The sequence below is a fragment of the Lutra lutra genome, chromosome 1, assembly GCF_902655055.1.
Source record: "Lutra lutra chromosome 1, mLutLut1.2, whole genome shotgun sequence".
NCBI classification, from domain to species: Eukaryota; Metazoa; Chordata; class Mammalia; order Carnivora; family Mustelidae; genus Lutra; species Lutra lutra.
The window spans coordinates 66,545,665-66,569,332 of record NC_062278.1 but is presented as its reverse complement, the minus strand read 5'-3'; the positions used below and the strand labels follow the sequence as shown (position 1 = coordinate 66,569,332).

Below are 23,668 nucleotides of genomic sequence, written 5' to 3'. Positions count from 1 at the left end.
ATTTTGCTGAATGTAGCATTTGCAACCTATGGGATGATTGTGTGGTTTTTCTCCTTTGATTTGTTGATATGGTGAATTACTGTTTGATTTTTTAAATAAAGTTTTTATTTATTTATTTGACAGAGAGAGACATAGCAAGAGAGGGAACAAAAGCAGGGGAGTGGGAGAGGGAGAAGTAGACCTCCTGCCAAGCAGGGAGCTAGATGTGAGGCTCTGTCCCAGGATCCTGGGATCATGACCTGAGCTGAAGGCAGACCTTAACAACTGAGACACATAGGTGCCCCTACTCTTTGATTTTTGAACATTAAACCAATTCTGCAATTTTAGGATGAACCCACCCTACTTGGTCATGTTGTGTTATCCTTTTTTATGCCATTGAATTCAGTTTGCTGAAGTTTTGTTTAGATTTTTTTGGTGGTGGGGGGCTTCTATATGCATGGGAGATATTAGTCTAGAGTTTTGTTTCTGGAATATCTTTGGGTTTAGAATTAGGGTAATACTGGCCTCATAGAATGAGTTGGGAAGTACTCCCTTTTCTTCAACTTTTTGGGAAAACTTTGTGTAGAATTAGGATTATTTCTTCCATCTATAAAATTAGTACAAATACTAATTTCTAGAAAGTTAGTATTATTTGTTTTAGCTATGTAGGCCTGGAATTTTTGTGTGGGAAGGTTTTTAAGTATAATTTCAGCTTCTTTAATAGATAACAGACTTTTTAGGTTATCTACTCTTTTGTGATCTGTGGTAATTTATGTCTTTCAAGGAGTTTGTCCATTTTATCTATGTCATGGAATTTATTGACATGAAGTTATTATCGTTCATAATAATCTATTTTTATCCTTTTTTTTCCACTTCAGACATAATATGTTGTAGTCATAACAAGGTTTGACTTGTCAAAAAAACATTGTGAATACTCAGTCATCACACTTATGAACTATAAAAAGACCTACTTTTATCCTGAATACCTGTAGAATATGTGGTAATGTCAACTCTGTATTCCTGATATTGATAATTTATCTTTTCTTCTTTTTTTAACTGATTAATATAGCTAAAGCTTAGTCTGTTCTATTGATTTTCTGAAAAAACCAGCCTTATTTGATTCTCTCTATTGTTTTCTTCTTTTCTAGTTCATTGGTTCCTGCCTTGGTCTTTATTACTTTCTTTAGTCTGCTTTATGTAATTTCTAGGTTTGTAAGGTAGAAAGAAGCTGAGATCACCGATATGAGACCTTTTTTTATTTTTTTTTTTCCTCCTTTTCAAAGATTTTATTTATTCATTTCACAGACAGAGATCACAAGTAGGCAGAGAGACAGGCAGAGAAAGGGAAGGAAGCAGGCTCCCCACTGAGCAGAGAGCCCAATGTGGGGCTCGATCCCAGGACCCTGGGATCATGACCTGAGCCGAAGGCAGAGGCTTTAACCCACTGAGCCACCCAGGCGCCCAAGACCTTTTTTTTCTAATAGAGACATTTAGTGCTGTAAGTGTTCCTTTAAGTACTGCATTAATGGCATCTACAAATTCTGATAATGTTGTTTTCATTTTCATTCAGTTCAAAATACTTCTCAATTTCTCTTTTGATTTCTTTTTAAATCTGCCAATAATTTTTTTTTAAAGATTTTATTTATTCATTTGACAGACAGGGATCACAAGTAGGCTGAGAGGCAGGCAGAGAGAGGAGGAAGCAGGCTCCCCACGGAGCAGAGAGCCCGATGCGGGGCTTGATCCCAGAACCCCGGGATCATGACCTGAGCCGAAGGCAGAGGCTTTAAACCACTGAGCCACCCAGGCACCCCTGCCAATTATTTTTTTAAAAGATTTTATTTATTTACTTATCTGAGAGAGAGAGAGGGCACAAGCGGGGGTGGCGGGGGAGGGGGGAAGCAGGCTCCCTGCTGAGCAATTAGCCCAATGCGGGACTCAATTCCAGGACCTGGGATCATGACCTGAGCTGAAGGCGGATGCTTAACCCATTGAGCAACCTGGGAGCCCCTAATCTGCCAGTTACTATAGAAGGGTGTTGTCAGCTTCCAAATAGTTGGGGACTTTCCAAGGATCTTTTCATTATTGATTTCTAATTTAATTTTTCTGTGATCAGAACATCGGTTGTATGACTTGAATCCTATTGAATTTTATTGAGTCTATGGCCCAAAAGAGTTCTCTGTGCACTTGAGAAGAATGTGTATTCTGCTATTGTTGGGTGTTCTATGAATGTCAGTCAGGTCAATAATTAATAGTATTATTTAAATTTTCTATATCCATACTGATTTTCTGCATACATGATCTAGCAATTATTGAGAGAGGAGTGTTAACATTTCTGACTATAATTCTGGATTCATCTATTTCTTTGTACAGTTTTATCAGTTTTAACTTCATTTATTTTAAAGCACTAGTATTAGGTTCGTAAATGTTTAACACACTTCTTTCCTCTTGATGAATTGTCCCCTTTATAAAATGACCTTCTTGATCCCCGGTTAATATTCTTTGGTCTAAAATTTATTTTGTTTGATTTTAAAGTAGTTAATCTCATTTTTCCTTTGGCTACTATTAGCATAGTTTCACTCTTTTCATCCTTTCACTTTTAACTTATTTACTATATTATCTTTTTTTTAAAGATTTTCTTCATTTTTATTCATTTATTAGACAGAAAGAGAGAGAGCACAAGCAGAAGCAGAGGGAGAAGTGGGATCCCCCACAGAGTAGGCGGAGCCCAACGTGGGACTCTATCCCAGAACTCTGGGATCATGACCCCAGGTAGAGGCAGTCGCTTAACCACCTGAGCCACCCAGGTGCCCCAATATATTGTTTTTATATTTAAAGTGCACTTTTTATAGGCAGCATATGGTTTGGGCTTGCTTTTTTATTCATCCCTACTGTGCTGCTTACACCATTTACATTTAATTTGAGATTAAAGTAGTTAGATTTGCTGTTGGTTTTCTATTTGTCCTGCCTGTTATTTGTTTTCACTTTCCTGGTTTCCTACTTTCTTTTGGACTAATCAAGTTTCTTCTTGACTTGATTTTATCACCTCTGTTGCTTTATTAATTATAATTCTTTATTTTGTTATGTTAGTGGTTGCTTAAGGGTTTATAGCATATATACTTATCTATCATAGTGTATCTTAAAGTGATCTTATGCTATTTCACACATAATATAAGAAGTTTACAATATATACTTTCATTTATCCCTTTCTGGCCTATATGATGTTGTCATGTATTTTATTTTTCATTTCTACAAATTTAATTTGAGTCTTCCTTTATATTTTCTGTGTCTCTAACTTTTTGAATGTATGGAATGCAGTATAATGATTGTCTTAATGTTCTTTTGTGCATTGCTTTTCACTAATTATTCTTCCTCCTACTGATTGTATTTTCTTGATCTTTGCATAATTGATAATCTTTGTTTGGATGCTAGACATTGTGAATTTTACCTCGTTCAGTATTGATTATTTTTATAGCTCTACAAATCTTTTGCTTTGTTCTAGTAGATACTTAAGTTATAGAATATCTCAAAAACTGTTGTTGTAGATATTTTGTTTATTGTTTTGTTTTGTTTTAGATACTTTAGTTGGGATGGTACATCTTGTCCTTATTTGTTCTTCTTGGTTGAAAGGGGAAGTCAGGTCATTGCTTTTTTCCTCTTTGAGATTTAATCTTTTCTCTTTTATTTTCACTCTTTTGAGAGTAAAATGTCAAGGTTTAGAAAAGTTGTAAAAATTATTCAAGGAACACCTGTATACACTTCATCTAGATTCATCAGTTGTTAACATTTTGCCACATTTATTCATGTTTTCTCTCCCTCGCTCTCTCACACACAGACTTTAACTGAACCATTTGAAAGAAATTGCAGACATCATGATAATCATTAAATAATTCTTGAGAATAAGGTCACTTTCCTATATAACTATAATACAATGATCAAATTCAAGAAAGAGCATAGAGGAAGAAGCAGAAATTGCCTTTTATTTTAAAGATTTTATTTATTTATATATTTATTTTGAGAGAAAGAGAGCAGGGAGAGGGGCAAAGGGAGAGGGATAGAATTTCAAGCAGACTCTACCCTGAGCATGGAGCCTAATGTAGGGCTCAATCTCATGACCTTGAGATCATGACCTGAGTCAAAATTAAGAGGCAGATGCTTAACTGACTGAGCCACCTAGGGACTCCCAGAAATTGCCTTTTAAGGGTTGGGTTCAGAAATAAATAAATAAATAAATAAATGTACGTACGTACATATGCTGGGTTCAGAATTGGCACTCCCTTACTTCCATTCTATTCCATTTGTCAAAGTAGTCATAGGCTAACCCAGATTTACACGGAGGGGAAATATGTACCCATTTCTCACCCAGAGGAATGTCAAAGAATTCCAGGCTACTTTTAATCCTATCACACTGTATATATTCACTTCCTATTGCCTCAGTAATATACTTTGCAGCAACTTTTTTTCAATCCAGAAATTCAGATATCAAATCTCTTTAGTCTCCTTTATTCTAAAAACAGTTTTTAAAAATTTTCTTGTCTTTTATTACATTGAAAGTTCTGAGGTGTGCAGGCCAGTTTTTTCACAGAATGCCCCTTAATTTGGGCTTATCTGTTTCCTCATGATTAAATTCCAGTTCTGTATTTTTGGCAGGAATACAATAAAGGTGATGTCATGTCCTTAGAATACCACCTCATGTGTGATGCCAATTTGTACTACTGGTGAACTTAACTTTGAGTACTTGATTAAGGTGGTACGTGCCAGACTTCTCCAAAGTACTGGTACTCTATTTCCATCTTAATTGGTAAGTAATCTCCAGGAATGTCCTTTTATTTTCCTTTCCTTTAAATTTTTCAAAAAAAAAGAAGTCCTGTATTCTGTGTTAGAGAATCTCTTAATCTGTGGTATATCAGTTCTTCTGTCACTTAAGTGTGACCTCCTACTTGTGGCAATTTTGTTATTGCTGTTAACTTGTATTTGTGTGAATCTTATGAGACTGAATCAAGCGGTTTCTTCAGAGTGAATTTCTATTGCTTCTGCTTAGAGCACAGGAGACTTGGTAACTCTTTAAAGGCCCAGTTCTCTTGCTTACAATTCAATGACTCAGTTCTGGTTCTTCCCATGGTTTGTTCCTTCTGGGATGGGGTAATTCTTGGGAGAATCTCTTACTTTCCCGAGTGTAGTAGGGTGCCCTGGAGAATCTGGCCTGCTATCTTGCCTGCCTAAGCAGAAAAAAAAAAAACATGATTTTTCACTTCTATCTTTAGTTATAAATATGATTCTGTCTTGACTTTATGTTATAGTATCTTTGAAGAAGTTAGGATTCCTCACAATTTATTCAGTTAGTATTCTTAATCGTCCTGCGAAATGGGAAAGGCACGTAATTTGGTGCATTATGTAGTTGAGTAAACTGAAAGCTCTCAGGGTGATGGAAGGTAAGTTTACTAATCTCTGAAGCCTCAGTTTCCTCGTCTGTAAAACCAGAACTAACCATCTCTTTGAACTAACCGATACTCTGTGAGCATTTACGGGGATGAATGTGGGAAGCACGGAGCACCTAGCTCAGTATTATTATCAACAAGGCTTTAAGAGCGCTCAAAGTCCACCCCTCTTTCTCCCTCCCAGTTCTTCCATTGCCCGGGTGGGGTCCGTCTGGCTGGGGGCGGAGCGCCACGCTTGCAGAGACACCAGTAGACCCGCCCCCAGGCCACTGCCGACGCTACTCTCGGGGCGGGCAGGGGGCGGAGCCCGCACTCGGGAACCTCCTCCTGGGCGGTGGGGGCGGCCCCCATGGCCCCTCTCGCCTCCTCCCCTTTATCCGAGAGGCGCTCACCGCGGCAGCGTCAGCGGTGAGTACGCGGGGCCTGGCCTCCGCGGCAGCCTGGGACGCGCAGTCCGGGGCGGAGTGTGTGTATTTGTGGGGTGGGGTGGGGTGGGGAGGGGAGGGTGCGGTGGCGGGCGCGGCGTGGGCATCGCCGTGGGGCGCACCGGGCTGGGCGCGCGGGGAGCCGGCGCGGCCGGTCTCGGTGGGGCCGTTTGGCCTCTGCCCCAGCGGTGGGGCCGGACTGGGGGTCTGCGGAGGCTCAGGTGCCCCGTGCCACCGCGGCGCTCCCTTTGCTGTCGGCGGGGCGGAGGGGAGTCGGGGGGGTCGGGGGGTGGTCAGGCGAGCTGCTGCCAAGTGGGGAGAGATTCAGGGGTCGCCTCACGAATCTGGGGTCGTCCTCCAGCACCTCTTTTGCCGCGGGCGCATCTACGTGGAAAAGCCCCTTCCTCCTCGGAGCCCTTTCTCCCAGGGTTTCTCCTAGGAAACCGATCAGCTGATCCCAGCCTGGGGCCTGCTGTGGCCCGCGAGTTTTCAGAGTCACCTGGATTTTAAAGTACTTTAGGGACACCTGCCCGGAGTCGGGCTCTCAGTCCATCCCCCGTCTTTCGGTCGGTGTCTGTAGATCGGTCTTCCGTTAGATAAGGGCTAACTCTAGTTTGAAAAGAATGGAAAAGTCCAGGAAGACTGGGGCTGAGAAAAGGCCTTTGGATTGCTTGCTTTAGGAGGGCAATTAACAAAGTGGGCGTGCGTTGGGTTGCAAAGTGATCAAGAGTGGGGGAGGGTTGAGGACCTGGAGGCGCTCAGGGAGCAGGGAGGGTTCTCCAGCCCTTTGGTGATGAAAAGGAGGAGCAAGAAAATAGTAATTTGAGGATTGACGAGAGGGGAGGGAGTGTGTGTTTTAATTTTTTAATTTCTAAGTTTTTTAAGACAGGAAGATAACATGTTGGAGATGCAAGAAAGTCAAGGAATCTTGGATAGGAATGTATATTATTTAGGGCCCAGGCTGAGATATAGGGCTTAAAAAGAGGGGTGGAGTGCTATCCTAGGCGGGAGGGCTGGGCAGGAGTGCTGGAATGTGTCCCTAGGGGAGCAGATAATGCTCCATTGGACCATAGTTTATCTTTTTGGAATTTTATCTTCTAGAGCAAGATTAGCCTTTAAACCCCATGAAATTGCAAAAATTTTCAGGTTCCTGTCTGTGTGCCTTGATCAGATTAGAAACATCTGTTAGAAGTACTGAATTGTTTGACCATGTAATCTTGGGGGGAGGGGAATACAACGAGGTCTGTTACTGTATTTTATATACCCCTTGATAGAGTAAGTATTTAGTATCTACTTTAAACTGAGCTGATAATAATGGGTGCTTTTTCCAGAGATGCATACAAATAATTTGAGAGCTAACCATCTCTTTGAAGATCTTTTTTTTTTTTTTTTTAAGATTTTATTTATTTATTTGACAGAGATCACAAGTAGGCAGAGAGGCAGGCAGAGAGGCAGGCAGAGAGAGAGGGAGAAGCAGGCTCTCCGCTGAGCAGAGAGCCCGATTCGGGGCTCGATGCGGGGCTAGATCCCAGGACCCTGGTATCATGACCCAAGCCAAAGGCAGAGGTTTTAACCCACTGAGCCACCCAGGCGCCCCTCTTCGAAGATCTTTTATTCAGAGTGGGAACATCAAAAGCAAGTCAGTGGTGGTTTTATTCTTTTTTAAGCCATCAAGGGACAGTGGTTTCTCAAACATACCGAGGTTCCTGTTGAAAATGAGATTCCCTAACATCACCTCAAACCCTTGAAATAAAAATGTCTGGCAGTAGAACCTAGGAAAAGGAATTTCAAGCCGAGACTGCAGTATTCTCTGGCATTGAAAATTATTGACAGCCTCTGAGGTGGGGTTTTGTTTTTGTTTTTGTTTTTTTGTGGTTTTGTGTTTGTGTGTGTGTGTTTAGATTTGGGCTTGTTGGGGCCTCTTCAGAACAGATCTTCTTAAAAGTTATATGAATGAATTGCCAAACTTACATAACTGAAAGTTATAATTCTGTCTATTGTGTTATCTCTACATTTTAATGTATTTTGAAGGGACTCTATATAGTCATTTTATCAGAAAAAACCAACAGGGGAAAAAACACAATTTCCCTAATCTTATCATTGACAAACAACCACCAGTCACTCCTTTTGGCATTTTATATATAAAAGACATATACACCATACATAGAATAATTGGAACTGTATATGTATGTTTTTATATTCTGTTTTTGTTGTTTTTTTTTTCCACTTTGTTATCATGAGCACTTTCCCATGTAGTTAAGTTTTTTTGTTGTTGTTTTTAAAGATTTTATTTATTTATTTGAGAGGAAGAGTGAGAGAGGGAAGGGGTGTGTGCACAAATGGTGTGGGGCCAGGGAGAGAGAGAAGCAGACTCACCGCTGAGCAGGGAGCCCTATTTGGGGCTCAATACCAGGACCCTGAGATCATGCCCTGAGCAGAAGGCAGATGCTCAACCAGCTGAGCCACCCAGGTGTCTCCCATGTGGTTAAGTTTTTTAAACACTTTTTTAATAAAAGCATATGTTCCGGCATATGGAGGTACTGTAATTAATTAAATCAGCTCCATATTGTTAACATTCTGATTCTTTTCAGTTTTGGGTTATTTTTATAATGTTGGCTTGAATATTGGGGTCTGCCTTTCTGATTGTTTCCTTAGAATAAGTTACTAAATGATGGAATCAAAAGCTATTCAAATACATTTTAACAGTCTCATTTTTAAGTAATCTGTACAGCGGTGTGGGTCTTGAACTCACAACCCTGAGATTAAGAGTCACATGCTCTACTGGCTGAGCCAGCCAGGCACCCCTCACAGATCTTCTTACTGCTTGTCTTCACTAGAAGGAAAATGAACATTTCTGAAGGATCTCTTACATTCTAGGCCCATTCTCTCATTTCAGTGGTTCTCAAATTTTAATAGGTAGAAGAATCACCTGGGAAGCTTGTTAAAAATTCATTTTTCTGAGTCCCACGCCTAGGTGTTCTGACCCATTAGCTCTGGAGTAGGGCCCAGGAGCCTGCAATTTTAACAGATTTCCCACTGTATTTGCTGGGGGCATACTTGGAACCACATGTTAAACATGCTTTTTAAATAAATGCCAGGGGCCCCTGGGTGGCTCAGTCGATTAAGAGGCTGCCTTCATCATGGGTGATGGGTCATGGGTCGAGCTCCTGGGATCGAGCTCCCTGTCAGGCTCCCTGCTCAGTGGGGAGCCTGCTTCTCTTCTCCTTCTCCCTCTGCCTTCTGCTCTCCCTGCTTGTGCTCTCTCTTTCTCTGTCAAGTAAATAAATAAAATCTTTTTAAAAAATTAAATAAATGGCAAAACAGACTCAGAAATTTCGTTCACTTGCCCAAGCCATTCATGCATCTAGTAACAAGATTTGAACTCAGCTCTTTGTGACTTCAGAGCCTTGTTTTTCCCATTTCCTTAGGCCTTGTCAAGCCTTCTCATTGGTGTACCCCTAATGACTGCAGAAAGGGAACTCTGACCCCCTGCCCCCCCACCAGGCACTCTGTGGTACCTGAACTTGACTCCCAAGTGTACCATGAATCTCCATTAAACTTCCCCATCAGAAATTCTTTTGGATTCTGTTATGCTGTGTAACCTATGCTATAGAAGACAACTTTAGTCTTTTGCTACAAATTTGCATTTACTCTGTGTTTCCTGACCTTTTGGGGGCAACTCTTGCTGCTCTAAAATGGGTGATGCAGGGTCATCAGGCAACTCTTGCCTGCAGTTGGGGGCTCTGCTCCAGTGTGCCCCGTGGCTTCAGAATGGGAGGGCAGTCGAAGCAGCAATTCCTTTCAGAATCAGGAGAGAGAAGCACTGCTTTTGAATATTCAGCAGAAAGTGGTGGGCATGACCAAGAGAAAGTACCATTTATTAGAGAGGAAGCTCTTTACCCTTAGAAAAGTGATGGTGTTAGTGAATACAAGGGAGCTAGAGTGGGGGTGAGTTTTCAGTTTTTAAATGTTCCCATAATGGAATTTTAGACCCATTTAATTTTTTCCCTGTTTTTAAAAATTTTTTTAAAAGATTTTATTTATTTATTTAACAGAAAGAGAGAGCACACAAGCAGGGGGAGAGGCACGCAGAGGGAGAGGGAGAAGCAGGCTTCTTGCTGAGCAAGGAGCCCAACATGTGGGGCTGGATCCCAGGACCCTGGGATCATGACCTGAGCCGAAGGCAGCCACCTAACTGACTGAGCCATCCAGGCTCCCCAGTTTTTTCTTCTTTCTTAATGTTTATTTTTTCTTACATCCCCGCCCCCAGCCCAGTCTCATAGTTTTTAGAAGTTGCCTGGAGTGATGGTGAGACCTTATGTATTTCAACTAGTATACTCTAGATAGTCATTAGTTATTTACCAAATTCAGCACCTGCTATGTGTCAGGGTAGTTTGAGGTCTAGGAATACAAAAAAACAGTGATTCTCTTTGAGAATGAAGTTAATTTTACTGTCCTATGTTGACTTGGGTTATAGTCAGTCTGACTTTTAAAATTTTAACTTTTAATTAAGTTTAGACTTAGAGAAAAGTTGCAAACATGGGGGGCGCCTGGGTGGCTCAGTGGGTTAAGCCTCTGCCTTAGGCTCAGGTCATGATCCCAGGGTCCTGGGATGGAGCCCCGCGAATCTGCATCGGCCTCTCTGCTCAGCAGGAAGCCTGCTTCCCTTCCTCTCTCTCTGCCTGCCTCTCTGCCTACTTGTGATATCTCTCTGTCAAATAAAATCTTTAAAAAAAAAAAAAGTTGCAAACATGGTACAGAGAAACCCTCAACTTCCCTTAATATTAGACCATTACATAACCATGGTTCAATTATCAATACTATTAACTGAACTCCAGATTTTATTTGAACTTCATTAACTTACCTGCTAATAATTGTTGTTTTTCCGATATTCTCTCCAGAATCCTACATTGTATTTAGTTATTTCTCCTTAGTCTCTTCCATCTGAGACAGTTCCTCAGTTTTCCCTTGTCTTTCATTATTTTAACCATTTTGAAGAGTGCTGATTAGTTATTTTGGGGAATTTAAAAGATCATTGATTGGTGAGTTTGATAGGTCATATCACTGGTAATAGTGAGGGTGAAATCTGTGTTTCTCCACTGTGAAGTTACGGTCTTTCCCTGGGCAACTAGTAATTATCTTGGGCGACGTACTTTGAGACTATACAAATTCTGTTTATCCTGTTTATCCTCAGATTTTCACCTACTCATTTTAATACCCATTGACGGATCTTGTCTGCAACAATTCTTAGAGTAGTGTTTGCCTAGTGGTGATTATTTTTCCATTTCCTGCTTCCTTATTAATTGAGAGGTTCCTGGAAGAACTGCCCTTTTCCTCCCTTTTATTTATTTGATCATTTGTATCAGTATGGACTCAAGGATATTCATTTTTTTCTGTGGGTTAAAATACAATGCCATCATTATTTTCTTGCTCAAATGCTTCCAGTTTTGGCCATTCAGAGCTTAGTCTTTTAGTTTAAATGATTTGTATTTTAAGTGGCTGTCATCCTTACATCCTCCCCTTACCCCCACCCAGGGAACCATTGGGATCTGGGCAGTGATCACTCAGAAGCCAGGTAGAGGAGATGAATACCAGAGGCCCAAAGAAGGTAGGACAATGTGTGTGCAAACACAGCTCTCGGGAACTCTGTAGGAGTAAGAGGAGTAGCAAAATATCAGTCTTTCCCCTCTGATGCTCCAGAGGCCCAAGGGAGTAGGATCATTTGCCTGGGGATGCATCGTGCCCACTCTGAGATGCCTTGTGCTTGCAGATGGGTTTGGAAACCACATGGGTTTGGAAGGCTGAGTTGGCACTCTTAGCTGCTAAATGAAGACCACGCCCTTTCTTCCTGGTGCATAAATGTGTAGTAGTAAATTTTTATGAAGTGACACCTGGTATCCTCCCTCCCGCCCCCATGATACAAAAATGTGTATGTGTGGAGATTCTCCAAAAATGATACTTAGTGCTCGTGCTGACTTATCTTTTGCTAATGGCTTATCTTCTTTGCTAGATATTTTTGTTTCATTATTATGGGAAATTTCAAGTATACACAAAAGTAGAGAGAAAAGGAAAATGAACCCTTGGGTACCTATCAGCTAGTTTCAATACATCTCAGTATTTTGCCAATCTAATTTCATCTATTCCTCCATTTTCAGGGGATGGGCCTGGCATATTTTAAAACAAACAGTCATCAAAGTCTAAGAAAGGATTGAAATCAACTATGTGTAAGGACGCTACCTTAACTCCCTTTTTTATCCCCTCGGTGCCTAGTACTATGCCTATTAATAGCAGATGCTCAGAAAAGACTGGGTGCATTGGGAGTAGGAAAAAGAAAACATGTGAAAACATCATTTTGAACTATAGGGCCGACTTCTAGGAAATACTTCTTGCCATAAAATAACTTCTTTCACATTACCTGAATTTATTGTCTATGGTCAGAATTTTCCTATCGTTTTTTTCATTGAAAAAGAAAACTCTTTCCAAGGGGAGGTTCAGGGTCTCTCAATTACTTATATGTTACTATAAATAAGTCTCATCTAGTGACATTTTCCCAAACATTAGCCAAGAGTTACCAGCCTTCAAAAGAACTTTCTTTTGAAAATCATTATTTTTTCAATTGTAAAGGTAATAGAAACCCATTAAAAGAGAAATAGGAAATAACAGAGAAATGGAAAATAAAAATTAGCTGTGTGTCAACATGTAATTCCCAAGATAACATTATCATGGTTAGCAGTCTGGTAAAGTTTGAGCATGAATCACATTGGTAAACAGCTGAATGATTACTATGTTCCTGGGAATGTACCAGGTGTGTTTGGGTGTATTCTCATTAAATTTTTACAGAAACATTTTTTTTAAAGATTTTATTTATTTATTTGACAGAGAGCACACAAGCATGGGGAGTGGCAGGCAGAGGGAGGGAGAAGCAGGTTCCCCACTGAGTGAGCCCAATGTGGGGCTCGATCCCAGGACCCTGGGATCATGACTTGAGCCAAAGGCAGATGCTTAGCTGACTGAGCCACCCGGGTGCCCCTCTTATGGCAACGTTTTAAGGTGTGTGTGTGTGTGTGTGTGTGTGTGTATTTATGTTTGACAGCTTGATAAACATGGTGAGAGGGATTGCCTTCAGTCACTTGGCCCATAAGCAGGCTGGGTGGGAGCTCTCTTTTGAAAGACTGCTGGATGGATGTTACAGACCCTTCACACCTCACATTTTTACTCCCAGGAACCAAGGAGACCTCACACGTGAGCTTCCTTCATGCTGGCTCCCTAAGACAGTCATTTTTGAGAATGGCACTAAGACTTAGAAAAAGGGGGAAGTGATTATTTTTAACTAGATCCACTCAAGAAGCCACGTTACCAGTGAAGCTCTAATAAGTAATCCTTAAGAATGACCCCTTGCTTTTATAATACATTTCTTTTCTTTGGCTAAATTCCATGGGCTGCAGTTTAGCAATATTCGTCGACGATTTTTCCCAGCTTGCTCCTGGTTGGGTGGAGGTTAAATCTCTCTAAGCCATTCTTCCTCCTGCTGTTAACAGGACAGGGTGCTGGATTTGTGTGCGTTCTGGTCCTTTCTGCTTCTAACACTGTATAACCTCTGTGGTCGGAAGTCTCTTCAGCCAGGGGACTGTTCCTCTCTAAGCAGCTCTTAGAAAAACAATGTTCTCAGTCTAAATTTTCCAAGAATGAGATGGAAGTGTTGAATCACTGTATTGTATACCTGAAACTAATATTACACTGTGTGTTAACTAACTGGAATTTAAATAAAGAAGAAAAACACTATTGCTGATTCCAGCAGTTAAGCCCTCTGCAGTTAAGTGCCCAAGAGTTTGTCTGATTGGCCCCAGGAACCTGCAGACTTCCTGGAGGGAAGAGAACAGATGCAGGAAGCTCATGAACATGGTCCCAAGGAAAGGGACAGGGGGATACAGGAGAGACGGAAGGAAGCCAGAGGGAACTCTGCATATTTCAAGGGTTAGCGTTGGGTGCACCCAGGACCTAGGTGAGGAGAGAGATTGGAATGCCCGTATGAAGGTAATCGCAGAAAGCTTTGGGCCCAGCCTTGCAGACTCAGACCCCAGCTCCACCACTTACTAGTTGTGTGGTCGAAGGTAAGTTCCTTAATCTCTCTAAATCTTCGTTTTTCTCCTCTATAAAATGAAGAGATTTATGATTCTTACCTCGCAAGGTTGAGAATGAGAATTAGGTAAATTAATACAAGCGATTTAACCCCAGTGCATGCCATAGAGTAAATGCACAAATAAATCACCCTTCTTACTAGCCGTTATTACTGCCTTCAGCATCAATTTCTTGTGATACTTTCGCAAGACCCTAAACATGGGCCATACTGTTTAATTGCTTCCTGAGTCAAATCTTCTCTTACGTGGCTTGACCCAGGAACCTGACATCCCTTTATAACATTGAATCTGGAGAGAAATGCTTTCTAGGTATCCTTTGAACTAACCTAGAGCTAAATTTTTGGAATACTACCATTCAGTAAGTAGGGGACTATCTTGAGAGGTGCAAAGCTTGTTTTGTTTTTGTTTTTCACAGTGAATTACCACATCCTTATGTCTAATTTGAAAAAGCAAACACTGGCACCTGGGTGGTTCAGTGGGTAAAGCGTCTGCCTTGGGCTCAGGTCGTGATCCCGGGGTCCTGGGATCCAGCCCCACGTCGGTCTCCCTGTTCAATGGGGGAGTTTGCTTTGTCCTCTGCTACCACCGCCCCAGCTTCTGCTCTGTGTGTTCTCTCCCTCTCTCATTCTCTCCCTCTCAAATAAATAAAATCTTAAAACTCAACAAAAAACCAGTTTAAAAACTGTTTTTATTATGAAAAGACTGAAGTACATCATACAAAACTTCCAAAAATAAAAGAGAAAAATACTGTTGGCTAATCCCATACTCCTAATGCAATTATTGTTAGCTTTGGGCTATATTTCTTTGTATTTTATTTCTGTAATTTTAGTGGTAGTCATATACACATACAGCATTTCTGTTTTCCTTTTTATTATTTAAGATTTAATCATACCTGTTTTCATGTCATTACTTGGCACAGAAGATATTTTGGTCTCCCTTCTATCCATTTAACTAAAGATATGTTTGGCTATGAAGACGGTCACTGCCCTGGCTTTCTTTAGCATTTTCTGTACCCTTGTGATAACATGCTTAGAATTTGAGAAGAGAGGTCATTTTGGCAATGGAGGGAGGATGTGGGGGGAATTGCTGGCTGTCCCCACGGCGGGTGTGGGTGGGCTTGCCAAGTAGCCTTCATCACCTTCATGCCTTCACTGTGGTCCAGGGTGGGCCCTCTGCTTTGTGGCCTCTGAAACTGGATTTTTGTCAATAATTAAGCGCATAGCCACCTCTCAGAGGTGAATTCATATTATCTCACCACATGCTTGCACAGTATGAAATCAGAATGGCAATTCATCAGCTGACAGTGAGAATAGTACAATAGCATGATGTTTGTGGCAGCCACCCGGTGTGTCCACCTGTTGGCCAGCCTTGGTCTAGAATCACTTAGTGGACGTAATATGCCAACAATAGCAGTGATGTTGTGACCACTTAGTTGGTACTCACTATGCATCAGAGGGGGGCTGACACTACGTGTTAATACATGAGGTCATTCAGTCTCACCATAACCTCTCCAGGGAGGTACTGTTTTTATCCCCATTTTACAGGTGAGGAGACTAAGGCTCAGTTAAGCGACAGGCTTGAGGTGTCATGGTTGATATGTGGTGGAGCTGTCGTTTCTGTCTAAATTCAAACCCCTTATCATAAACGCTGTACTGTAGTCTGCCTGTTAGTCATACGGATTACCGAGCCCCTGTGTCAACATCCTCTTATGTTTCTTGCCCTCCCCCACAACCTGTTGGGATGTGCCCTTTGCCAGTGCCTCATTGTGAATGTAACATTTATAGCTGAAACAGCCTTGGTTTTTATTGCCTATTGTTGAGGAACAAGTTTTTCTAGCTGTCACAGAGAAGAGCTTTTGTCTTTTTCCTTATTTTCTCTTTGGGTCAAAATAAAAGATTTTACATGTTATTAACCTTGTCTTCTTTTTTCTTTTTTTAAGATTTTATTTATTTGTCAGAGAGAGAGAGAGAGAGAGAGCACAAGCAAGGGAAATGGTGGAGGGAGAGGGAGAATCTGGTTCCCTGCTGAGAGTGTAGCCCGATTCAGGGCTCGATCCCAGGACCCTGGGATCATGACCTGGGCCAAAGGCAGAGGCTTAACTGACTGAGCCATCCAGACATCCCTGTCAACCTTATCTTAAAGTTATGCTAGGAAGGGCCATTAAAGAAAAAACTGGGGGGGGGTGGGCAGTATTTTGGGCTGTGCCCCCCTCAGAGCTGAGGAGGCATTCACGGTCCCTTCTTTACCTTCGCCTCTTGTGTAACATCTGGAAACGCCTTTCTTCTTGGGAGACAGACAGCCTGGGTGGTAACCTGGAGAGAATTCCTGGGGTATATAGATGGTTGGAACCCTCTAGCTCTGAAATCTCTGATTTTCTGACCTCCAAGCCCCCATTGGAGTGTTCCCATTATTGTTAGTCAAGACCCACTGGGTTTAGGTTTTCAGTCTCTGCTGGTGTGTATCATTGAGGATAGGATTTCCATGTGAAACAACATGTCTTTGTGATTGCCTTTCAGAGGCTGCTGGAACAGAACTACTGAGCAAAAGCGGGCGTCCTGTCCCTGGTCGTTGCCAAGTTTGCCATCAGCTTGGGAAAGTGGAGCTTGAAGCTTCCCACCTGCAGTGAAGCAGAGAGAGATACATACTGCTCACAGTATAACAGACATGGGCTACCTGCTGACTTTCCACCTCTCCTACAAAGTCCGGTTACTGTTGCTTTTTCTCCTGTGCCTGACAGTGGTTGGGTGGGCCACCAGTAACTACTTTGTGGGGGCTATTCAAGACATTCCTAAAGCAAAGGACTTAATGGCTAATTTCAACAAGGTCCTGGTTTGGGGGAAGGAAGAAACTCTGACTAAGGAAGACTCCGTGAAAAAAGCAGACTTGGATGACTGCCCTTCTGTGTCTCCGCACCTCAGTAAGGCTTTTCGTGTTTTCTTTTTTACAAGTGCTGTGTAGACTTTTTAGTTAAAGTAACATTTATACAGAAAAACACAAAAATCAGCATGCAGCTTGGTGAAGTTTCACAAAATGAACCTACGTGTATGATAGGTGTGTAAATTAAGAAATGGAATCCTCTAGAACCCTGGAAATTCTCATGCTTCCTTCAGTCATGACCCTTACTTCAAGATTCCAACACCAGGCATTTTCCTGTTTTTTAAACTTTACATCATCAGAAACATGCACTGTGGTCTCTCCTGTGTCTGGCTTGTTGTTCAGTGTTGTGTGTGTGAAGTGTATCCATAGTGCTGTGTGCACACCATCTTCCATTATATGAATATGCCCAGTTTTACTACCAAGCCACTGGAGCCTTAGACCCACATGTCAGTGGACTGTATTTAGTTTACAAGTCTGCCAGATGAACTGGGGGTCCGTTGATCTAGGCTGGTGGCTCTGCTCCATGGGTCTCACATTCTCCTCCTGGGACCAGTGAGCTAGCCTGGGTCTGTCCTTCTCCTGGCATCCACAGAGCACAGGTGGAGAAATCCACTCCTGTCACATCTGAACATTCCCTTGGCCAGAAGTATAGAGTCAAGGGAAAGACGGAATGAGTTTTTCATGGTTGTCTTTAGTGTTTATTTCTTTCTTTAATAACGTTCTGATTCCCCTTGGTGTCTTGCCTTTCTATTTAAATTAACAGCAAGTTGGTTTTATTGAACATGTTAATTAGAGAGGGAAAACTCCACAGAGATATTAGAAATAACCCACAGCGATTCTATGTGGCCTCTGATTCTCCAGACTGTCAAAGTGCTTGTAGTTCTCTAGATACTCTTCCAAGCCTTAAATTGTTTCCTCTTTCCAAAATGCCTTTTCTCAATCTATGACTGCCTGGTGGATTTCTCTTTGATCATCAAAAATCCAAATTAGATGACTTCTCTCTCAGAGAAGTGCATACACTAAAGCAGCCCTCCGTGGGGTGGCTTCTTGCTCTTAGCTGCAGAAACACCTGCAGACCTTCTTTCCTAATTAAATCACAGTCTTGTACCATGTTCCTGTTGTCATACTGCTTCCCTTTAACTCAGTCTTGGAAAAGCCAAATATTATTTCTGGTCATGGGGTCCTGATCGTGTTGTGAGGGAAATTATTTTGCTCGCAAGTGATACAAGTTCAGATGGGAGAATGGGTTGTTAAAAGGCAGATCTGACTGTGTTATCTCTCTTGTTCAAAATTCTCACAACATATTTAAACAATAAAAGTATTCCTAAAAAGAGACGGGCAGTGACCCAGTACGGAGGAAGTACCTGGATTGAGAGGGTGACAAAAGTAGTGATGAATTAAGATGGACCGAGAAGGGACAGAATTTGAGAAGATGCTATGCGCAGGGCGGGGAGACTGATAGAGGGAGCAGAAGCAGGCCCTGTAGGAGGTTAGGGCACCTACAAAGTTAAGACAGGAGGAAAGTGAGCATGGGGACTAAGTTGGTATCAGACCTGTTGCAGCGGGCTCTTTGAGGAGCCAAGAATGGAGGCTTAGGTTCACTCAGATGGTGGGTTTGTTTATAGGAACCCTTCTCAACACCATCCCCTCCCAGCAGCTCTGGTAGCTTGCCTTTCACGCAACTCATTTTCTTTCTTTCTTTCTTTCTTTTTTTTTTTTTTAAGGTTTTATTTATTTATTTATTTGTCCGAGAGAGAGAGAACGAGTGAGCATACACAAGCAGGGGGAGGAGCAGAGGCAGAGAGAGAAGCAGTCTCCCTGCCGAGCAAGGAGCCCCGGGACTCATTCCCAAGACCCTGGGATCATGACCTGAGCCGAAGGCAGAGGCTTAACAGACTGAGCCATCCAGGCTTCCCCATGCAACTCATTTTCCTACTGGTGGCTTTTCAGGCATCACTGCCTGCCAGCTCTGTGCCTCACACCTTCAGGAAAGGCTCTTCCTTACGGGCCAGTTAGTCTCTCTAGGCGGCTGGAAGCAGTTATTTGCCCTTGGTGCTGCTGGGCTGAGCCTTTGAACTGCTTCACAGACCCTGGCACCTCGTCCAAGCAGCCATGGCCAGGCAGGGGTGGTCCCACGGAGCAAGGCATGGGGGCTCACACATTGGGAGGGCCGGTGACTGCCTTGCTCCAGAGAGGAGTGCACAACATGCTAGCATCTGCAGATGTTACTGCCTGAGCGGTGTATATGGAGTTTCAAAAACGCACGGCTGAGTTCTCTGACCAGAGTTCTGCCTCCTCTCTTACCAGTCAGTATTCGATGTTAATTCAGATTGAGGATGAGGGCCCGTGGCTTTGGCCTAATCTGTAAAGGCTTGCACGAGGTTGGTTACCATGCATGGCCTTGGCTTTCATCCACTCAGGTTGTGTCGAGACTCACTGGGCAAATGTGGTGTTGGGGGGCATCTGCTACCATGGCCCAGGGGAGAGTTAGGGTGTTGTGCCTACATGCTGCTGTTGGGTGAGGCGTGAGGCTGGTTGCTGTTTCCTTTCGTGGTTTTACCTTCAGTGAGCAAGGATAGCTTCCTGGAGCTCAGGGACAGAGTGGGAGAATGGCCTTGCCCATGAGCTTGATTCCATGGAGTGCTTCTGATTTGTAACGGACTTTACCCCCTTTGGAATTTTGAGAAGAAAACAAGGATTTGAGCAATTTGAAATTACTTAGTCTAGCCCTGACCTCTGCTCTTTACCAGAGCTGCGGGGACAGAATGCCATCTCCCCCTCACGGATGGGTCACAGACCCAGAGTCAGTTACCCAGCCACAAGAAAATGCTCTTATGTGTCATTTACTTCCTTTTGCAGCTGGGAACCTGGGTCACATGACTCTGGTTATAGTTCATGACCGAATGAGCCTTTAAAGTAATAATAATAAAAGCCAGCACTCCTCTGGTCTTCACGGTGTGGTCAGATAGTGTTCTAAGTGCATTATGTAAGTGCTCATGTTACCCCTGTCAGCCCTTGATGAGATAGCCACGGCCATTTCCTGTGTTCTGTTTCTACTACAGAGGGCCCAAACAAGCTCGTTTTCAAACCAGACCTCACTCTGGAGGAAGTGGCGGCAAAAAATCCCCAAGTGCACAGAGGCCGGCATCACCCTGAGGAATGTAAGGCCTTACAGCGGGTCGCCATCCTCATTCCTCACCGGAACAGAGAGAAACACCTGATGTACCTGCTCGAACACCTTCACCCCTTCCTGCAGAGACAGCAGCTGGACTATGGCATCTACGTCATCCACCAGGTGAGTGGTCTGGTCTGCCCTCCCGCCCCCGCATCCTCCTCTCTCTGGGGTGAGATTGAGGGACTTGGCCATTTGTGTCTCTTGGGTAAAAGGAGCGACAAACTCATCAAATAACAGGTCTCCTACCTCACTTATCCATGAAAGGAGTAAGGGAAATTCTTGTCTCTGAGTGTGGAATAATCAGACTAAATGCTGGGAAATTTTACTGCTTCTTAAATAAACCTCTGGAGGAAGTCTGTTTTGTTTAGTTTTGTTTTGTCTCATTTTGTTTTTTGTGTATGAGCCCTTCCATGTTGGCCAATGACCACCCAAAGATTTTCCCTGGAGATTTGCCTTATATTTCCTCCTGCCTTTGCTATATACTACACGATGAGATATTGGACTTGTTTTTCATTATTGAGCATGGCTAATCAGTGGGAATCTAGGCAGAGGATCTGACAGGTTACTGTGTTAATAGCTATGGGGTTCTATAACTGTCTCCATCTTTCTGCCTATAACTTTTATTATATAAAACAGATATGTTTAGTTTTCACTTTCTTGACTCCCTTATTTGGCTTCCAGAAGCATGATTCAGTTAGTGATAAGCTAGGGTGCTTTTGAAGAATTTAGCTCTAAGTAGAGAGGCTGATGAAGATGCCTGTATTTGGTATTAATGTTTATTGAAATAAGAGGCATCAACTTAAATACCCATTTCTAGCTTTCCCAAATTGTCCCACACCATTCAAATAATTCCCTTCAAAACCTCACAAATGCCAGAAGTGTAAGCAAAATCATTCATTACATATTTAATGTTTCATAACTGGATGTATTTGTTTTAGGAGACCTTTGACAAGTCAGAGGATATAATTTTGCAATATATACTTTAAAGTAAATGGGGGCTCTTGAAATCAATATGCATATATAATATGACCATTTTTTAGAATTTGAAACAAAATTTTACTATTAGTGGATTATAATTTTTAAAAAAGATTTTATTTATTTATTTGTTTGAGAGGAGAGCGAGCTCACACATGGGAGGTAGGTAGAGAGGGGGAGGAGGAGAGAGAGAATGTCCAGCAGACTCCTTGCTGAACACGGAGCCTGAAGTCAGACTTAGTCTCAGGACCCTGAGATCATGACCTGAGCTGAAGCCAATAATTGGACATTTAACTGACTGAGCCACCCAAGCTCCCCATAATTATTTTTCTTTTTAACACTGTTGTTCATTCTCAGGTCTTACTCAGGATAGCAACCCCCAATGTACAGTATATTTGTGACTAGAAAAATATGTCTGCTTGGTGATACTCTTTTCAGGAAAATACTTTAGTCACTTTTGAGAAATGCCTGGATTTTCTTTATGATAAACCGTTTATTAAAGTGGAATTTATTCTTAAGGGTTATGATCCACACAGCCATGAGAAAATTAAGCCTGTAAAATCTTCTTCATGCTATAGCTTTGTTCGTATTGCTGTTTGAATTGTATTCTCTTCTTACCCAGTGATGAATCCCTTCTATGAGGTCACTATGAGGAATGCCTTCTTTTTTTTTTTTTTTTTTAAAGGTTTTATTTATTTGAGAAAGAGAGAGAGAGGGAGAGCAAGCTGGGGGGTGGGAAGTAAAGGGAGAGGGTCAAGCAGGCTCACGGCAGGGCTCCACGTGGGGCTTGATCCCAGGATCTTGACATCATGACCCGGGCCAAAATCAAGGGACTGACACAACTGACTGAGCCACCCAGGTGCCCTGAAGATAAACTTCTGCAATTAAGGATTAAAACAGGCTTCTTTTACAGTGATTCCAAGAAACTTCTAAGTAGCTTAGAAATACTAGTGATAACCTCTGTTTACAGGTCGAGATTTCTTGGTCTTTTCTGTTAAGCAACTTCTCTTGGAAGCTTAGTGTAAATTTGTTACATACGGTAAGATTGGGATCAGCTGGAAGTTAGTAAAGCAGTGATACTAATTGGCATGACTTGTATATAAGAAAGGTTTATATTTTTATGTGGAATAAATAAATGTATTTTTTTTTAAGATTTTTTTTTTATTTATTTGACAGATCACAAGTAGGCAGAGAGGCAGGCAGAGAGAGAGAGGAGGAGGAGGCAGGCTCCCCGCTGAGCAGAGAGCCCGATGCGGGACTCGATCCCAGGACCCTGGGATCATGACCCGAGCCGAAGGCAGAGGCTTTAAACACTGAGCCACCCAGGCGCCCCTAAATGTATGTTTTTAAAAAATTTTTTGAGTTATTTTTATTTGTAGTTTAAAACCATGACCTTTTTTAAAATTATGAAATATACATAAAATTTAGTATCTTAACATTTTTTTCCCCCCTGATCAGGTGATTTTAGTGAGGGACATCAGGGCAAGGTCAGTGGGCTGGGAGAACGGTGAGATCCGAAGTCTTCAGCCCTGTCAGGATCTCGCCCCGGTTCACAGTCACCAAAAATGCATCTTAACTGTTTTTAAATATATAGTTTAGTTGTGTGAAGTATATTCACATTATCATGTAACCACTCTCTAAACATTTCTCACATTGCAAAACTGAAACTACATACCCATTCAACCACAATTCTCCACTTTAAGGCATGTTTGTCACTTTGGGGATACAAGCATATATGAAAAAATGCAAAACAGACAAAAAAAAAAAAAGAAGCAAATGGTCTTTATTGTTACTCCATCAGATCTTTACTTGGGAAAAATAATTCCAGCTCCTGCGTCAGAGCTGGAGAGGGGCACAGTGTGAAACCTTAATCTCTTCCACTTTCCAAGTTTTAATTTCTGCATCTGTAGGCTGGAAGTAAAAAGTTTAATCGAGCCAAACTCTTGAATGTGGGCTATCTAGAAGCTCTCAAGGATGAAAATTGGGACTGCTTTATATTCCACGATGTGGACCTGGTGCCCGAGAACGACTTGAACCTCTATAAATGTGAGGAGCAGCCCAAGCATCTGGTGGTCGGCAGGAACAGCACAGGGTACAGGTAAGCAGGAAGGCGGCGCTGCCCATGGCTTACTCGGGCCAAGAAGCTTGCTCTGTTGTCATCAGGGCTGTGTGGGACATCGTGTCCGGACTGTTGCAGGATAACGAGGAATAGGAAAAATGATCCACGACCCATCACTTAAGTTCAGAACAGGAATCACAAGGGTCTTGGCAGAGGATGAAAGACAGCAGGGAAAGAACAGGAGAGGGAAAGCTATCCAAGCATTGCAAATGACAGCCAGCCCCACCCACAGCACCCCCGTCGTGGAACTTCTGCCAGGAAGTCCACGCTGAGTAGAACTCAAGTTGCTTGCGTGGCTATCCCTGACTTCCCCTCCCAGGAGGCGACAAGAGTGTGCCCCTTATGTCGACTTTTAGGCCTCTGTTGTGAGACTGTGAAGTTTCTTTTTCAGACTGTGGCATCTTCCCAGGGTTCTGAGGGAGAATGGGGAGGGGCATGGCCACAGACTAGTCTGTTCAAGGGCCAGGACTCCCGGGACAAGTTTCTGACTCTCAAAGCCATTGTGAGAATTGCTTAGGTCACGTTTTTCTTTTTTTTTTTTG

The 23,668-nt window shown here is 42.3% G+C and overlaps 1 protein-coding gene and 1 pseudogene across 2 annotated transcripts in view; one reads left to right on the top strand and one right to left on the bottom strand.

Annotated features, from left to right (window-relative positions):
* Positions 1 to 851: 851 nt before the first annotated feature.
* LOC125090239 (uncharacterized) lies at positions 852 to 946 on the bottom strand (annotated as a pseudogene).
* A 4,779-nt stretch (positions 947 to 5,725) lies between these two features.
* The window catches only part of B4GALT4 (beta-1,4-galactosyltransferase 4), a 29,805-nt gene continuing 11,862 nt past the window's right edge, over positions 5,726 to 23,668 (top strand). The window contains exons 1-4 of one of the 2 annotated variants that reach the window (XR_007126589.1): positions 5,726 to 5,825; positions 16,497 to 16,897; positions 19,920 to 20,152; positions 22,918 to 23,105. Coding sequence is in view for 1 of the 2 variants with exons in the window: in XM_047725656.1 (XP_047581612.1) it covers positions 16,645 to 16,897; positions 19,920 to 20,152; positions 22,918 to 23,105 (674 nt within the window). In the remaining variant the exon portion in view is untranslated. The remainder of the gene's footprint in view (positions 5,826 to 16,496; positions 16,898 to 19,919; positions 20,153 to 22,917; positions 23,106 to 23,668) is intronic. The other variant, XM_047725656.1, reaches the window with a different exon arrangement.